Raw genomic sequence first — 16,360 nt, forward strand, 5'->3', positions numbered from 1 at the left:
CTTTGACAACTTGTGATGTATTAAGAACATATATCCCTCCCAAAATTACAGCAACTGATGCCAAATACAGAACAAATGAAGACTGATTATCCCCATGGTTCCTTATTTATGTATATGGTAGTCCCACATGTCAGGTTTTACAGCACTAATATAAGTCCCAACTGTCAGACCTCAAACTGGATCCCAATTTTGGCACCTACAAATGACAAAATATAGACATCTATTTGGTTTTCCAGTGTCACTTGTACATACAAATTGGAAAATTACTTTCCTGTAATTCATTTTCTGTGAAGATGTAATTTGAATTTAAAAAAAAAAAATCACACTCTTGAACCTCAAATTTTCACTGTAAAACAGGGGAGAATACTCCTAGTTTAGCTGAGTAATGGTGCTCAGACTGAGACTCTAAAGGGGGTAGAGTAGGGGAAAGGCATGGGCTGCCCATTCAATACTTTCCACTGGGAAAAAGTGAATGGAGAGGAGGGAAATGAATCAGGAGGAGAAAAATTCCCAAACAAGGGGGTGGAGGGGTGAGAGCCCCTAAGTTACATGGCTGAGTTGCAATTCTACTGGTACACTGATTTCCAGGTTGAAGTAATCTCTGATTACACACCAAGAACTGAATCTAGATGGAGAGAGAAACAGTTGAATTCCTACCAGTTAAACAAACTTCAGCACAAAAATATGAATACCAAATGTGATACTATGCATATGAATAAATGAAAAAATGATGGGTAGTGTCAAACAGAGTAAGTAATTAGCTATTGCAGTAGTTTCCGAATTTTTTTCTGTTACAGCCACCTACTGGGGATGGATTAGTGAATGAATGTGTTTGCCTTTTGTTCCCCTTACAATATGCCCTCATATTAGTTGCCAGTCGTTCCTTCCCCCCCCCCCCCCCCCGATCATTTACTCTAATTCTTCATTTGTGTGTCTTCATTTTTCCTTGTTTTTCACCCTCCCCACTCCAACCATTGATTCTGGAGTGCTTTCATTTATTTTGCTGATTTTTCCTTCCCCACTCACTCTCAGCAACTTTGTTACTCCAACTTGTAGTTCTACTCATCAGAAGATTATATGACACTGAGGGTAAAGACACTCATTGATGCCACCTCCCAGAACAGCTGAAGGACATGGGAGCAGAGAAGGTTCAATTATAGGTTGCTTGCCAATTGAGTCTGGAAACCTGTACTTCTAAGATGCTCCCACAGTCCTGAACCAGAGCAAGACTCGATGACCTCTCGAGGTCCCTTCCAGTCCTATGATTCTATGATAAGAACAGATTTAGTGACTTACAAGGAGTAAACTGCATTTTTATGAGCAACACACTCGCAAAGTGTATGAGTCCTATACTCTTCCTCAGGCACACTTCAGCCTAACCTCCAACTTAGGAGATACTGTCTACAGCCTTTTTGCCTACACTACAGTAGTGGATTCTTGTTCTCTAAATACAATATTGAGCATTCCAGTAAAACGTCAAGATCTTGGATCTGTCACCATATTGATAAATAGGGATCCCATTTAGTAAATGAGATTCAGGATCTACATCACTTAAGAACAGCACCTCAAAAGCTACTGAATTCTTAAGTCCAAAAACATAATTGCAGAGAGGGTATCTAAAGGTGAGGGGAAAAGTTTGGGGCATAAGAAAATCCTATGTTTGTGAAGCAAAAAGTTCTTTTCTTAAGTAGCTGCAACCAAAACTGGTGGAACAAGCTACTTCTGAATAGATAGCGGATTGAACTGTGGGAAAATGTGAACTGGTCACAAAAAGACACCCCCCCCCCCCAAAAAAAAATGCACACACAAGAAGTGGTAGGGAAAACATAAATGTTAAGAATGAAGAGAGATTTGTTGAATCAGCAATTCACCTTCCCACCAATGCAAAATTAAAAACTATATAAACACACAACTGAAGACCTCAACTATGCATCAAATAAAAACAGTAAAATTCAACATATATAGTATAATCCTGTTCACCCAAATGGCCTAATATCCAAAACTTCTGGATAATTGGGGATTCAGATAAATGGAAGTGTTATTTTGAGCAGCAGTTTCACTGAGAGAAATATGGGCACCAAATGGAGTAATGTTGATGTTTACTTAATACTGTGTACTTTACTGAATTCATTAAAAACCAACATTGCATTACAATTAAATGAAACAGTTTTTGTGTTTCAATAAACTCAATTTACTCTTTAATAAAGTATAAAAAATTAAGCATTAAAAGCTCACAATTGCTGATTAGCACTAACAGGCTAGTTGAGAAGTTATTATCAGATGATTAACATGAAAGCTACATGGGGAAAACACTGTGGATTTTGATAAAAGACAGTTACCTGTTTAGTAACTGGTATTCTTTGAGATGTGTTGCTCATGCCTAATCCACAAGTGCATGTGTGCCATGTACACAGGTGCCAGAAGTACCCTCAGCAGTACCTGTAGGGGAGTGCCTCTAGCAACCCCTGCAGTGGCGCCTCCATGGCACAGTACAAGGGGCCTCTGTGTGCTCCCCTCACCCTCGGTCCCTTCTTGCTGGAAACTCAGACAGTGGGGAAGAAGGACGGCATGTGGAATGGGCATGAGTACCACATCTGAAAGAACACCAGTATGGAACAGAGCTTGCTCATGTTCAATTTCAAGTGCTTGCTCATGTCCAATCCGCAATAGGTGACTCCCAGCAGTATCCATTCAGAGGTAAGCCAGGGTTCAGGAACGAACTATAGCACAGCCCTGTCAAACCCTGCGTCCTCTCTGGCCTGGGAGATAAGGCATAGTGCATGGTAAAAAAGTGTGCTCCTTTTTGGTTCTTGGCTGAAAGGATTAGGAAATCTTGCACTTGTCGCTGATGTGTGCTACACCCAAGCAGCATAAGTGACCCCTATGTGGGTCACTGACTGGCATGGGCTGTTTGCAAACATTACAAGAATTGAAGCACAAAGTTTGGGGCATCCCCTGATCCAAGCAGAAATTTCAAAGGGGACCAGATAGTTAAAGTTAACTTCAAAGGAAAACAACAAAAGGGGAGAAGACAACAGCAGATAACCGCAGCAAGGCTGTTCTAATGCACCACTACTGGTGGGCCTCAACTTGGAAGGACTGAAGCTGTGGAAGGAGGGCTGAATAGTAACCAGGTCAAGCTATAAAAAGGTGACAGGAAGAGGCTCTCTACCTTTCCAGCCAGTAGAATCTGGAAAAGCATCCTATTAGTACTTTGAGTTTATTTGACCTTGGTTTGAATTTTCTGTTATATAAATAAAGCAAACTCTATAGAATGGTTCTTAGACCACACGGTTGGTTGTTGGAACCTTTATTTTACCTTCTCAGCTACTAAGTTGCTGCAGTGGCTTACATGCCACTTCATAATATACAATATTCAATACACAAATTATCGTGTAAGCCTTGGCCTGAATTGTAAGCTTCAAGTGCACAGCACACTCTGAAACATACGGAAGGTGGGCTCTTATTCCTTCTCCTCCTGTACCCATAGGTGCACTGAGTATGCACCAATTTCCACTATTTACATCAGTCTTGTGCTGGCTTGTTCTGAGTTTCAAGCTGATGGATCTGGCTTCTCTCTCTACTGTTCAGCATAATGTCTTCTAGGTCACCCTCTCTTTCTTTGAAATCCACAATGTTCAGCTGCAAAGATCACCTTCCTTTACACTATGCTGAACAAGCCAGGAATAAAAGCAGAGAAAGCTGAGAGAATTGCTCATAGTAGATGAGCAATTCACGGATGATAAATGGTCATTACCCTGCCTTTCAAGGTGGACAAGGAAGCCAGAATTTGCATTGCTGCTGAATAAGCCATATAAAGCCACATCTTTTGATAAAATAAGATGACATACTTGCAATTTGTAAGAATTATTTATGAACAGAGCTCTGGTACTTCAACAAGAATTGGCAGAAACTTGAAATTCATCTAGAAAATACTTCCTAGGCAAACACCTAGATTAAAACGTCCAAAGATTCCTAAAATGCCTAACATCCATTTCAAAACTGACTTAAGTGCCCAGTAATTTTAATTCTTCTGAAAATGTTAACACTAACTTCTAAGGAATAGCTGTATCTTTTAGAGTTTGGTGAAAGATAACTGGGATTTGGTTGAATTCTGAACATCAATTAATTTTGTGCATGTAATTTGCTTTCTGTTTTTATGGGAAACACAAGTGCTACTGTACTATTAATACACACTGAACATACATAAATAAAAAAACTGCAGGAGAAATTTACCACAAACAGATAACTCTCAGTGAATTAAGAATGTACTGGGTCAAACCAAAGAAAGGTCCAACTAGCCCGGTATCCTGCTTTCCAACAGAGACTAATGCCAGATGCTTCAGAGAGAATGAACAGAACCGTGATAAACAGGAGCTGCTAAGGAGAATCTGACTTACCTGGAGAGTGACGATAGGGTTAAACAACTGGAGATGCACCTGAGGGAGGGGGCTTTGGGTAGTCAGCCAATAAAAATGCAGATAGGAATTTCAAACAGAGAGAGGGGTTTTTCTTCCTCTTCTTTGTTTGAGATCAGAGCAGTTTCGTCTAGGTATGGAGGGAGACAAGCTCTCTCAGGAATGGGCTTCTTGAAACGTGTGTCAGGTTTTATTGTTTTCTCCTTGTTTGGAAATCACATCTAAGCTAGTTAATTGCTTTTCTCTTTGTAACTACTGATTAAAACCCAGGGATCTCCCGAGTCTGTGGTGTATGAAGGCACGGACTCCGGCTGGTGCAAGCACGAAATCGTTTTATTGCAAGATTACAACTATCTTTATTCCCTCTCAACTTCCCAAAAGTCCACATCCTGCTTTTCACAAACTGTGCTCTCTCACAGTCCCAACACAGCATTCTCGAAGGTCGTTGACTCGGGCAGATGTTGTTATTGTTGGCTCAGGACTCTTGATCACGCACATCCCCACTGACTCCTGGATCGTCCTCCAAGGTCTGCAGCTTTTCTTGGTTTTGTCCTTGGATGCCCTGTCACGCAGTCAACACGCTATACTTGTTGATTCTCTACACTTGTTGATTCTCTATTTAACTGCATGGCTTTTTAACACCCAGTCATTTACTGTGCTTGCAACAGCAGTTATGTTTTGTTTTGATTAACCAGTATTGGTTGATTATTGTGTCTTTAAGCCTACGTGCCTAAATCATCCAGAAGGAGCAGAGCCCATTGTTCTCTGCAGATTCTGTTTGTTTTCCCAACTCCAAGCAAAACAGAGGTTGGGGCAGGAGGGAGAGCTTTGTCTTGGGGGGGGAGGAGGGAGGGATTCCCAAGTGATCTCTTTCCTGGAAAAAGGTTTATTTTATGTTTCTTTTACTCACTTGGGTGGTGGCCACGAGTGAATTAGTCTTTGTCTTTTTTGGATCTCAGGGAGACAGAGACTGGACAAGTCTGTCTCTGGGAATCACAGAGTCAGGTTTTACTCTACTAGCCGACTGTCTGCACTGGGAGTGTCAGGTTGGGGAATTGAGCTGTGAGAAGAACAGATAACCATGAAGTGGTCCATCTTGTCACTCATTCCAAGCTTCTGGCAAACAGAGGATAGGAACATTACTGATGTATAAGAAAGTTGAGTGGAATTTCATTTTTAGTAGATGTGGATGTGATAAGATCCATGACTCCACACACAGTGAAGGAGGGAGGGCTGCAAATACCTTATTTCATACAGTGTGGAGATGATGGGGATTCATTACTTAAATTTTGTTATCACTTAAAGCTCCAACCAGGGTTGGGACCCTTTTAGCAGGCACTGTAGGACATGATGATGATCCTGCCCCAAAGAGTTTACAATATAAAAATCCTTACAAGACACACATGCTTATAGGAAAAAAAAAAAACACTTGAGCAGTTTGTCAAAAGTATAGAATAGGTAAAGTATAATCTCCCCTCCCCCGCCATTTTTCCTCCCTCAAAAACACCACCATGCTTTAACATCCCCTCTTGTCTGACTTTATATACTGAACAAAAACCGTTTTAACTTGGGGTCTAGAAAATTTTACTTGTTATAATTTCCTGTTTTTCTTTTACATTTCTTTATTAATGTCTATAATAAAAAGTACATTAACATTACACAATCAGGTATTTAAAAAGTCAGAAAGGGAAAGATTTAATGTTGCTCATTCAACCTCTATTCTTCCTTTCTTATGCATATGTCCTACTAGTCAGTTTCCAATTACACAGTCACATGCTATTTTTTTTCTGCAGAATCTCTTCCTTATTCAGTGCAGGTTTGGATGGTATACAATTTATGAGGCATGGGACCACATAATGAATGAATGAAGATAAAAATAAATACTTAACAGTTGTCTTAGTCACTAAGCTCTAGCCATTGTTTGCACCAAATTAACTGGAACCTTGCAAAAAGAATTAGATCACTGCAACTGAAAACTATAGTAATGCCTATGTAAAGGAACATAGGCAAAGTTGGGATCGCAGCCTTAACTCTGTCATTAGTCAAGTAATGTTTCTCTGTGCAACAAACTTTATTTTAATGCAATTTATTGTACTGACTAGAGAAAGAGAGAGTAAAACAGCTAAATCTCAAAATGTTAGCGTGCCCTCCAGGGCTGGCCTTACTATGAGGCCAACTGAGGCGGCTGCCTCAGGTGCCAGAATGAAGGGAAGAGGGGGGGGGGGGGGCTGTACTAGGACCCTGAGTGTAGAAAATTGTGTCTACTGCTGGTGCATCTGTATTCTCTCTGCTCTAGATGCGCATTACACTAGTTAACTTTCAAATGCCTGAACAGCAAATGTAAGTGTTATTTAACATTTTTGAACAAGGCATTTTAAGTTTAGCTCTCCTTTATTGGGGTAGGTAGCAGAGCAGTACCATGAGAGGAGAAGAACAGGAAGAAGGCAGAATTGAGACCTTTCAAAGTTTTGGCCCAAGCGAGGTGGCATGGGAGTGTCATTTAAGCTTCTCGCCTCAGGTGCCAAAAAGTTGTGGGCCGGCTCTGGTGTCCTCCAAGGTCTATTCATTATTACTATTTTCTCCCTAGATACCATAACTTATTCCCCTATTCTTATGTGATGGGATGTATAAACCCCACACTGGGGAACAAGAGATTAAGGGATTTGGGACCCACCCAGCCCTGCCTTGCCACATCTGCAGCACATGCTCCACGTAGTGGAGGAATTAAAAGACAGGGAAACTGCTCATTGGGGTGGGCAGAGCTGGAAGTGAGCAGACTGCAGTCCATAGCAGAGCAGAGGGAAGCCTAAAATCTGACACAGCTGCCCAAAGGGACCCATCCTGAAAGAATGGAGAACCTACCCCAGAAACAATAAGGGAATTATTTCCCTCTCCCTCACCTGCAGGCCCTGGACTTTGTTTACCCCCGCTTACTAATCTGACTTAGATTTCCTCAACAAGAGAAAGCCTTGGACTAAGATGACTCGGCATAGAGGCAAGAGTGCACAAGAGAAAGTGGTCCAGGTAGACAGCCTTAAGCAGCCTTGGTGGCCAGATTACTGGTAGCCCAAACGGCCCTGTGTCAGAACCAATGGGAGTGGGAGGACTCAGGTTTACCTTCCCAAAATCCTCCTGCCAGTCACAGGTTGTAGCCTTGACCATTTCCCAATCAAATTCTGAGTGAAGATCACTACAGCCCATGACATTTAGCTGTGTGATATTATATTGTATACAGACAGCTATGCTTCTGGATCCTGAAGCCTCACAAATATCAGAATTCCCACTGATGGGTTTTCACTAATTTGTCTTGGCCATTAACTTGGCTAACACCAGCTAAACGGAACTGGCCTCTTCAAACACTCTTCCATCTTTTTGCTCTCAGGAGTCTTCACTCCTCACAATTAACATTCTAATGGCTACAAGGAAGAGACTGAGGATATGTCTTCTATTAAAAGAAAAGAGTACATTTGTGAAGATGCCAGATGCAATGGTCTCTTCCTTGATTAAGCAAGTAGATGTTTTATAAGAAGATGGGAAAAGGCCAACAGTGAATTTGCAAACCAAGTTAAGAGTTCTTGAATGGTTGAAATCTAATAACAGAGATTGATTAACTTTTGGTAACTATTGAAGAAAAAAAGTCAGAATTCCATTTTGGAATTGGAGGTCCCTTCCAGTTCTACTATTCTATGATTCTTTAATTCTATGCACTCAGCGTTCCTTCACAAACAAGGAGACAACATTTCAGTGCTCAAGATATATACACACACATCAATCTTCTGTATTACACATCTATATTAAATTAGATGCTCAAGTCAATTCTATGTGTGATTATCATCAGAGTGGGTAGCAGCGACAGATATAGGGAAGGGCGAGCGGGGCAGCTGCCCCGGGCCACACGCCTCAATAGGCCCTGTGCCAGCACCAGAGGTGGACTGGCCTGGCAGGATACCGGGAATTTCCCGGTGGGCCATCCGTTGAAGGGCTGGCTGGTGGCTGCTGGAGGAGAAAGGGCGGGATTGTGGTGGGGCACCGCAGCCCCGCATTTTTGAAATTCCCCGGCGCCGGCCAGTACGGGCCACGTGGGGCCGAGGGAGAGCATGCGCGGCGTGCTAAAACGCCGCGCAACAGCTGAGAGGGGAGACGCCCAGGCGTGGCATGGTGTGGCGTGATGCCACAGCCTGCGACTTTAAAACTGCGTGGCCCAGCGTTGCACCGCACGGTTTGGCACATGGCCTGGAGCCTGGGCTGGGGCCGCCCTGCACACTGGAAGGCAGAAGGTGGATGGCAGAGGAAGGGGCTTGTGCTGAGGGGAGGGGGGCAGGTCAGGAGAAGAAAGGAGGAGGAGAAACAAATGCCAGGGGGCCAAGTGGACACAATGGGGAAAAGGGCAGGAGGGGAGGTGTTAGTCGGAGGGGGGGGACAGGGTGATGCTGGGAGAGGAGAGGGTAAGGGCATTGGGGGCTAAAGGGGGGAGAGGGAGGTGCTGGGAGAAGGCTTGAAAGGAGGGGTGGGCATGAGGAAGGTGGGGATGGAGCAAAGCATGTGTGAGGGCACAGGGGCATGAGGGGAATGGGGGCAGAAGATGGCGAGGGGGTGGGCATCAGGGAAAAAAGAGGGCAAAGGGCGCAGGGGCAGTGAGGGATGGGGGAGGCACCAGGAGGGTGGAGAGGTAAGGGAAGGTGCAGGTGCCAGGGAATTCTGGGGGTGAAGCAGAAGGGCAGACACCTTCAGGGGAGGGACCAGCACCAGGAGGAGAGAGGCAGGGCAGGTGTAGAGGGAGGTGTTAGGAGAGGGGATGAGGAGGGGGTAGCTCACATCATCAGTGTGGGTCTACTGGAGGAGTGGGCACAGGGGGGGACCCCTTTTTTCTGTTTTTTCCTCCAAAGGGGGGCTCCGTGATATTGTGCTGCCCTGGGCTCCGCAAAACTCTCATCCGCCCCTGGTGGGTAGTTTAGGTACAAAAAGGCTAAGCCTACTTGTTCATGCTATCACTGCATTTTAATGGCACAATTAAAAAAACAAACTTGATCTGCTGACACCCAGTCCCCAAGTTCTAGTCCACAGACAACAAAATACCTTGAAACGTGTTAAAAAAGTAGTAAATACCCACCACTTTCACATCTCTTTTATAACTTAAGACTACCCAAAATGGACTACCCCCTTAACCGACCCTCCCGCTTAAAAATAATGAAACAAAATTCTGACAAGAATGTCCATGAGAAATTAACAATGGGGCTGAAGTCACAATTTACTGTAAACAATTGTTTTCAGAACAAAATGTACTCTCTTCACTTGTTTCAACTGTAACAGTCAATCTCTGTACTGATACAACTTGTAACAGTACAAAAGCAAAGTTGAAAAGAAGAAAGCCATTTTAATGATTTAGGTGTTGTTGAAACAACTCAATTGATACTTAATTTAACCAAGTGATTTTTTTACAGTAAAGGTTAAAATTAAGAAATAATATAGCATGTGTCATTAGAGAAGTCACAATGCTTTAGTAAGTGATCTAGTAGCACCACCTCCTGGTCATATTACCATGCATGCACACTTGAAGCTCTGAACAGTCTACTTGCCGTTAATTTTGCCATATACAACAAAAACTGCACAAATCACGTTAGGTTCTCAGAGAGATATAAGTATATTGAAAAATAAATTAAAATATCTGCAGACAAATGCAACTTGCTGCAACAAATGGAAATTACTAACGTGAACATTTTGCCAGAATTCAGGAAACAGCAAAAATGTTTTTAGGTTAATGTCACAAATTCAGGTTTTTGTAAAACAAACATTGTTGCAACTAAATATGAAAACATCAGCTTATTAAATAAAACTTATTTTATGCAATATTCTGATCTCAGAATTAGAGAAAAGTATACTGGAAAACAGCATTATTTTTCAAAACTGATGCTCATTATTTGAAACTATTTTCCCCTGACAATCTGAATGAAAAAAGTGAATGCTGACAAATCAACGAAGGCAGCAACATACCTTGAAATATTTTCTTCTTATACGTGTCATATTCATTAGCATTACTCCCGAATTTATTCCAGTTATTCCATAATAAGGGTGTCTAGCAAAGCGATTATACCATCCAATACGAGGTTCCTCGTGTTCTGGTGCCATTGCAGCAATTTGTGTGGAATTAAATTTTTTCAGAAAAGACCAAATATCATCAACAGGTCTCAAAAACAGGATGTCAGTATCAACATACAGCAACGAATCCACATCTTTGAGGATTAACTGTGAAGGAAATAAGTTTCTAAATTTATATGAAACAATGGATTTACTTCAGGCAGTTTACAAATGCACACATGCTTTTATTATCTTATCTATAATAAGAATAGAAAGAAACTGAAACCTAATTTAGAACAGTCTAACACAGTGTTTCCCAAACTATGGGCCGCAGCCTGATACCAGGCCACGAAGAAAAAAATACCGGGCCTCAGTGTGGCTGCCGGGAGGGGAGCAAGGCAGGCTGGGAGGAGGTGGCTGGGGGGGGGGGGGGGGGGAGGGATGAGGAGGAACTGGCCGCCGGGAAGCAGGGTTGGGGGCACCGGGCTGTTCGGCGGAGATGGGGGCAGGGGGCTGGTCAGCGGAAGCAGGTCTGGACGGGGGCAGCGGGGCTGGCCTGGAGAGATTGAGAGGAGAAGTAGGGGAGAATCACCTGGCTGGAAGGGGGTGAGGGGAGCAGGGCTGGGGGGAGGAGTCATCAGGGTGAGTAGGGCTGGCCAGGGGAGATCGGGAGGAGAAGTGGGGGGAACCGTCCACTGGAAGCATGGCTGCACGGGGGAGATCGGGAGGAGAAGCAAGGGTGGAGAAGGAGCGAATTGGCCAGCGGGACTGACCTGGGCACACACAGACCCGGACACACAAGTGAGTCCGGCCCTGGGGATTCCATTTTGCTCCCCCCCATACCCTCTGTCGAGTAGTTGCGAACTGCCTGGCTGGTAGACACACTCACAATGCGTTAGCACATCTACCAGCCAGCCAGTTCGCAGCTATGGACTGATACACCTAATTATAATAAAACTTACCTAATTAGAAAATACCGGACATTTTATATGTCCGGTATTTTCTCAATTTGTTTCCCCAGACAGAACCCTCAAATACCGGACTGTCAGGTACAAAACTGGACACCAGGCAACCCCACCCCTCCTTGCACCCTCCCTCCTAGCCAGATACCCTACCCCCAATCTGCTCCTGCTCCCACCTAGAGTGCCCGTGTGGCACCGGGTCCCCATAGCCCTGGCCCAGGCTGGGTAGAGGATGCAGCCGGGGGAAACACTGAAAATGTATTCATTTTTAATTCTTTTTTTTTTCCTATGTGTTTATATTTTTGGGCTGCAAAAAACAGTACTGAAAAAAACAGGTTCTAACTAAAGTAAAAAGTTTGGGAAACCCTGGTCTAGCCAGCTTTCTATCCATCTTACAGTCCATTTATGCAATCCATATTCCCTTAACTTGCTGGCAAGAATATTGTGGGTGACCTATCAAAAGCTTTGCTAAAGCTGGCACTGGGGGCTTTGGGAGGACCAGAAACAACTTATTTGAATATTCATCTGCTTAATGAATATGCAAATGTGTAAATAAATATTACCAGCCCTCCAAAAGCTAGTGAATTGATTTACTGGTCCCCATGTCAAAAAGTTTGGGAACCCCTTGCCTAACATACTGGTGTACCATGCAACTGAAAATGGAATATAAAAAAAAAAATTGCTTCTAAAGAGGAAAAAATGAAATGGAGTATTTTTGAAAATTTTACAAATTATTTTTACTGGAAATAGTTCTCTGTACAATTTCAGCCAAAAGTTAGGTAAATTCAAAAACAAATCTGGATGAAATGATTAAAAAAAACCAAACTTGTAAACAGTTTATTATTATGAAATAAGCTAACTTACTGGTAAGAATAGCCTTTGCGAAGCACACGGTTTGAATAGTTTCTTCCATTCTGCTGCACTCTCAGTTGGAAATGTTATTGGGTATATGGTATAATTAAATTTTCCTTGATATGGCAATCCACTGAGCTAGGTAAAGAAAGGACATAAAACTGTTTAATCTTAATTTTATAAAAGAGAATATTACATCACAGGAAGAACCCACCGTTTAGATTAATAATATCAATTAATTAGTACATATGTACATCAGTACATATTTCTGCATGTCTTGAATTAAATTATCAAACTTCTCCTTCCCCCAACCTGGAAAGTTGTTTTTTTAAGCTATAAAAATAAAGTACAATGTTGCGCAAAGGTCTTTAAAATGAGAGCAAATCAAAGATGGCACACAAAAGTAAAAGAGATAGTGAACACATTAAAAAAAACTGTTGATTTTGTAGGGGAATCATCAAAATTAAAATCAGAACTGGTATAATAGAATCACATTGGTCTACCACCGAACAACCCTAGGTAATTTGCACTTTTAATGTAAAAATAACCAGACACCATAATTTTGCATCAATTAACCCAATTCCTGCCTCAGACTGTCAATCTAGTCATAATTTTCTATTCAACAGCTGGCATTTGTCAAGAAGGGACATAACCCAATTGATTGTTTTCCCCACTACTGTCATTCCAATCTGCAAAGACACTGGCATGCTGAGAGCTAGTAGGAGTGCCTTGTCAGACAGAACAAGTCCAGATTTTCTCCTGAAGATAAGCTACTGAAAGAAAGCTGGATTTGATTTAAAATGAACTCACGTTGGCAGTTGGGTCAATACATTTTATACAGTGATGGGGTTACTCACTTTGTGCAGTAACTGGAGTTCTTTGAGCTGTGGTGCTTCACTTCTTATGTACATACAACTAAGATTGAAGATTCATGGTAGAAGTACCCATTTGGACTGTGCATATGCACTTCAGACACCCTCTTGCCTTGTCCTGAAGATATAAACAGCTGCATGGGTGAACTGCCCTCAGTTCCTTCTCTTTTCTAAGTCCCATGAGATGAAACTTAAAGCAGAGTAGAAGGAAGTTAGGTAGTGGAGCACTCATATGGGGACACATCTTGAAGAACTCCTGTTACTGCGTAAGTGCATAACCTCTTCTTCTTTAAGCAGCATTGCTACATGCACTCCACTTCAGTATCCCGAGAAGGAGAAGGGTTCTTCAGAACCAGATCCAACACTAAAGACAGAATGGCATTTTAATTGCAACGTCTGATCAGGAATGCATACTATTTGGAGAAAGTTTGTACTGAGGTCCAGGGTTGCAGCTTTGCAAATTTCCACACCTAGAAACATTTTAAGTAATGCTTCGGAAGTATACTAGGACCTTGTAGAATGTGGTGGTACTCTAGAAGGGGTCTGAACGATGGCAGCCTCATAGCAAGAAATAATACACCCAGAGATCCACCTTAAGAGTTGTTGAGTGGAGACCATGTATTCTTTTGATTTGTCTTCAAAGAAAGTCTGGGAGACTTTCTAATGGTTTGATTTTGTCCAGAGAGGACAATGCTCTCTGGACATCTAAGGTATGTAGTGAAGCCTTCTCCCTGTTCTGGTGTGGCTTTGGGGAGAAAAAAAACCAGAAAATTAATAACCAGGTTAATACTGAATTCAAAATATACTATAGGTAGAAATTTAGGGTGGTCAAAACGACATTTTCCCAAAAAAATATTGGAACAAGAGAATCTGCTATTGAAGCCCCCATTCATCTGGTAGCCACCAAGAAAGCCATCTTCACAGACATGGCTTCATAAGATAAAGAAGAGATTTAAATCTAAGAGAGGAGTGGGCTGTCAAATCTGTGGAAAAACATTCATGAACTGCTTGCTCCCCAGGAGCACTGGATGCCCTGGAGCCGCCTGCATCCCTCAGCCCCACACTGCTGTTTCTGATAGAGAGGCAGCAGCACAGATGACAAGGGGGCAGGTGGAAGCTGGTACACGTGGGGCAAAGGCTTTTAAGCCAGCTCTCCACACAGAGCCTCCTGTCCCCTTCCTGCTGCCTCCCACAGAGGCAGCGGGGGGGAGGGAAGGGAATGGGAGAAAAGAGGATTCAGGATGCTGGAGCAGCCTCTGTCCGCAGTGAGCCCGAGTTCGCCACAGTCAGATGTTGCTCCTTGGGATGGCAGAGCGGTCTCTATCTGCGGGGAGCTCAGGCCCCAGGCCCCTACAGACAGGAGTTGCAGGCAAGAACCAGTCTGCACAGAGAGCCAATTTTTAAACAGAGACAGCAGCTGCTTTTTGATACAATGGCAGCAACACTGAGTGGCAGGGGGCTCCTGCTTATTTCAAAGTACGAATAAGAGATCCTCTGGAATAGGGCTTTATTCCGGAAGATCGTGCCAGTCTGGACGCTCTTTTCTGGCTTTTCCCCAAGCCGGAAAAAAAGCGGTGGCCATGTTTATTTAAATCCCGTGGGGGATATTTAAATCCCCCGCGGATTTCCCTATTCCAAAGTTCGAAATTAGCATGCCTCTTCCGAAGAAGGGGACAGTCTAGACGTAGCCGTCAATTTTAGCACCAAAGAACCAGAAGTATTAATAATTCCTAATTCTAGATGTGTTTGGAGCCTTAATGGTTCTCCCTCTAGGAACTGAGTTTTCCAGAACAGTCAGTCTCTGAAGTGACCAGTTTCTCTTTGAAGAGGAGTCTGTTAGGAGATCTAAGCCTCCTTTTTGAAGCCTTCTATGCTCCTCTCCCCTGAGAATCTCTATGACACTTACAAACATTGACACAACACTAAAGATATCTCAAACACTGTCAAAGCAAAAAAAGACTTGGCAGAGACAGACATGGAGGAGTTAAGGGAAATAAACTTGGAAGGAATTAGGGAATAGGGAAAAGTGTTTTAGAAAGACCAGTAATTCTGTACCACAGACATCTTAAAGGAAGTTGTGTGTTTCTATGAAAATAGAACAACAATGTTGAGGAAAACAAACATGCCTGACAGGAGACCTGTGAAGGACATCCATACAGGAATAAAGTGTAGGCCCCAGAGAGGAACTGGACTTTGAGAGAAAGGTTTAACTGTTTTGGACTCAGAGGAGGAAACCTGAAAATGAACCAGAAACTAGTAAGTCATGACTGGGTTTACGGATAAGCCATAAGAAACTTCAATGAAACAAAGAGAGTAACCTTTGGCCTGAGGTATAGGAGAAAGCACTGTTGCAAATAAATTTTCTACCAGAGTACCTGCCATGGATATCATCCCACTCTGAGGACACTTCTTAGTCATTCTACTAACTTATATAAAAGTTCTGATAGCCATCCTTAAGTAGCCCTACAATGAAACAGGGAACAGAACCAGCAAGAGAAGTTTGAACAGCCTTACTGTTTCTGGGCAAAGCTTGTTGAGAAACACTAAAAAGGGAGCTTCATGGGTAGCCGAGTTAGTGTGTTACAGAAAAACAACAACAAATGGTCTGGTAGCACTTTATAGACGTGTAACAAAACATGTAGATGGTATCATGAGCTTTTGTGGGCACAGCCCACTTCTTCAGATGACCAAGTTCACGATACCATCTACATGTTTTTGTTAGTCTATAGCGCGCCAGACCATTTGTTGTTTTTTTACTAAGAAGGAAGTTTGTCAGACCATAATGCAGTATGCTGCAGGAAAGTTTAGACGACGTTTCTTTCCCCAGAGGTCATGGCACATCTGATTTAGTGCTTGGCAAGGAAGGATCCCTAAGTCCCACATCCAAGAATATTGGGCTCTGGAATATTACCATGCTGACTTTCCCACCCACCGACTGTGAAGCAGGCAGGAGACACACTGTAGCTGACAAAAAAGGGATAAGTGACTAAGCGCCTGTCTAAACTACATCCCTCTTTTGAAAGAAGGATGTAAATTAGACAGATCGAAATTGCAAATGAAGCCAGGATGCTAATTTCCCACATTTCATTTGCATAATGGTGGCTGCGCGGTCTTTCGAAAAAGGGCTTTTCAAAAGTAAAACCACCATCTAGATATGGTTCTTTCAGGGGAAAAAACCCTT

At 42.8% G+C, this 16,360-nt stretch overlaps 1 protein-coding gene across 2 annotated transcripts in view; it reads right to left on the bottom strand.

Annotated features, from left to right (window-relative positions):
- GXYLT1 (glucoside xylosyltransferase 1) overlaps positions 1-16,360 on the bottom strand; it is a 57,348-nt gene that overhangs the window by 13,031 nt on the left and 27,957 nt on the right. For both annotated transcript variants that reach the window (XM_075930109.1, XM_075930116.1), the window contains 2 exons: positions 12,320-12,445; positions 10,410-10,661 (listed from right to left, as the gene is read on the bottom strand). In XM_075930109.1, coding sequence (XP_075786224.1) covers positions 10,410-10,661; positions 12,320-12,445 — 378 coding nt within the window. The remainder of the gene's footprint in view (positions 1-10,409; positions 10,662-12,319; positions 12,446-16,360) is intronic.

This window comes from Pelodiscus sinensis, chromosome 1, assembly GCF_049634645.1.
Source record: "Pelodiscus sinensis isolate JC-2024 chromosome 1, ASM4963464v1, whole genome shotgun sequence".
Classification (NCBI taxonomy): Eukaryota; Metazoa; Chordata; order Testudines; family Trionychidae; genus Pelodiscus; species Pelodiscus sinensis.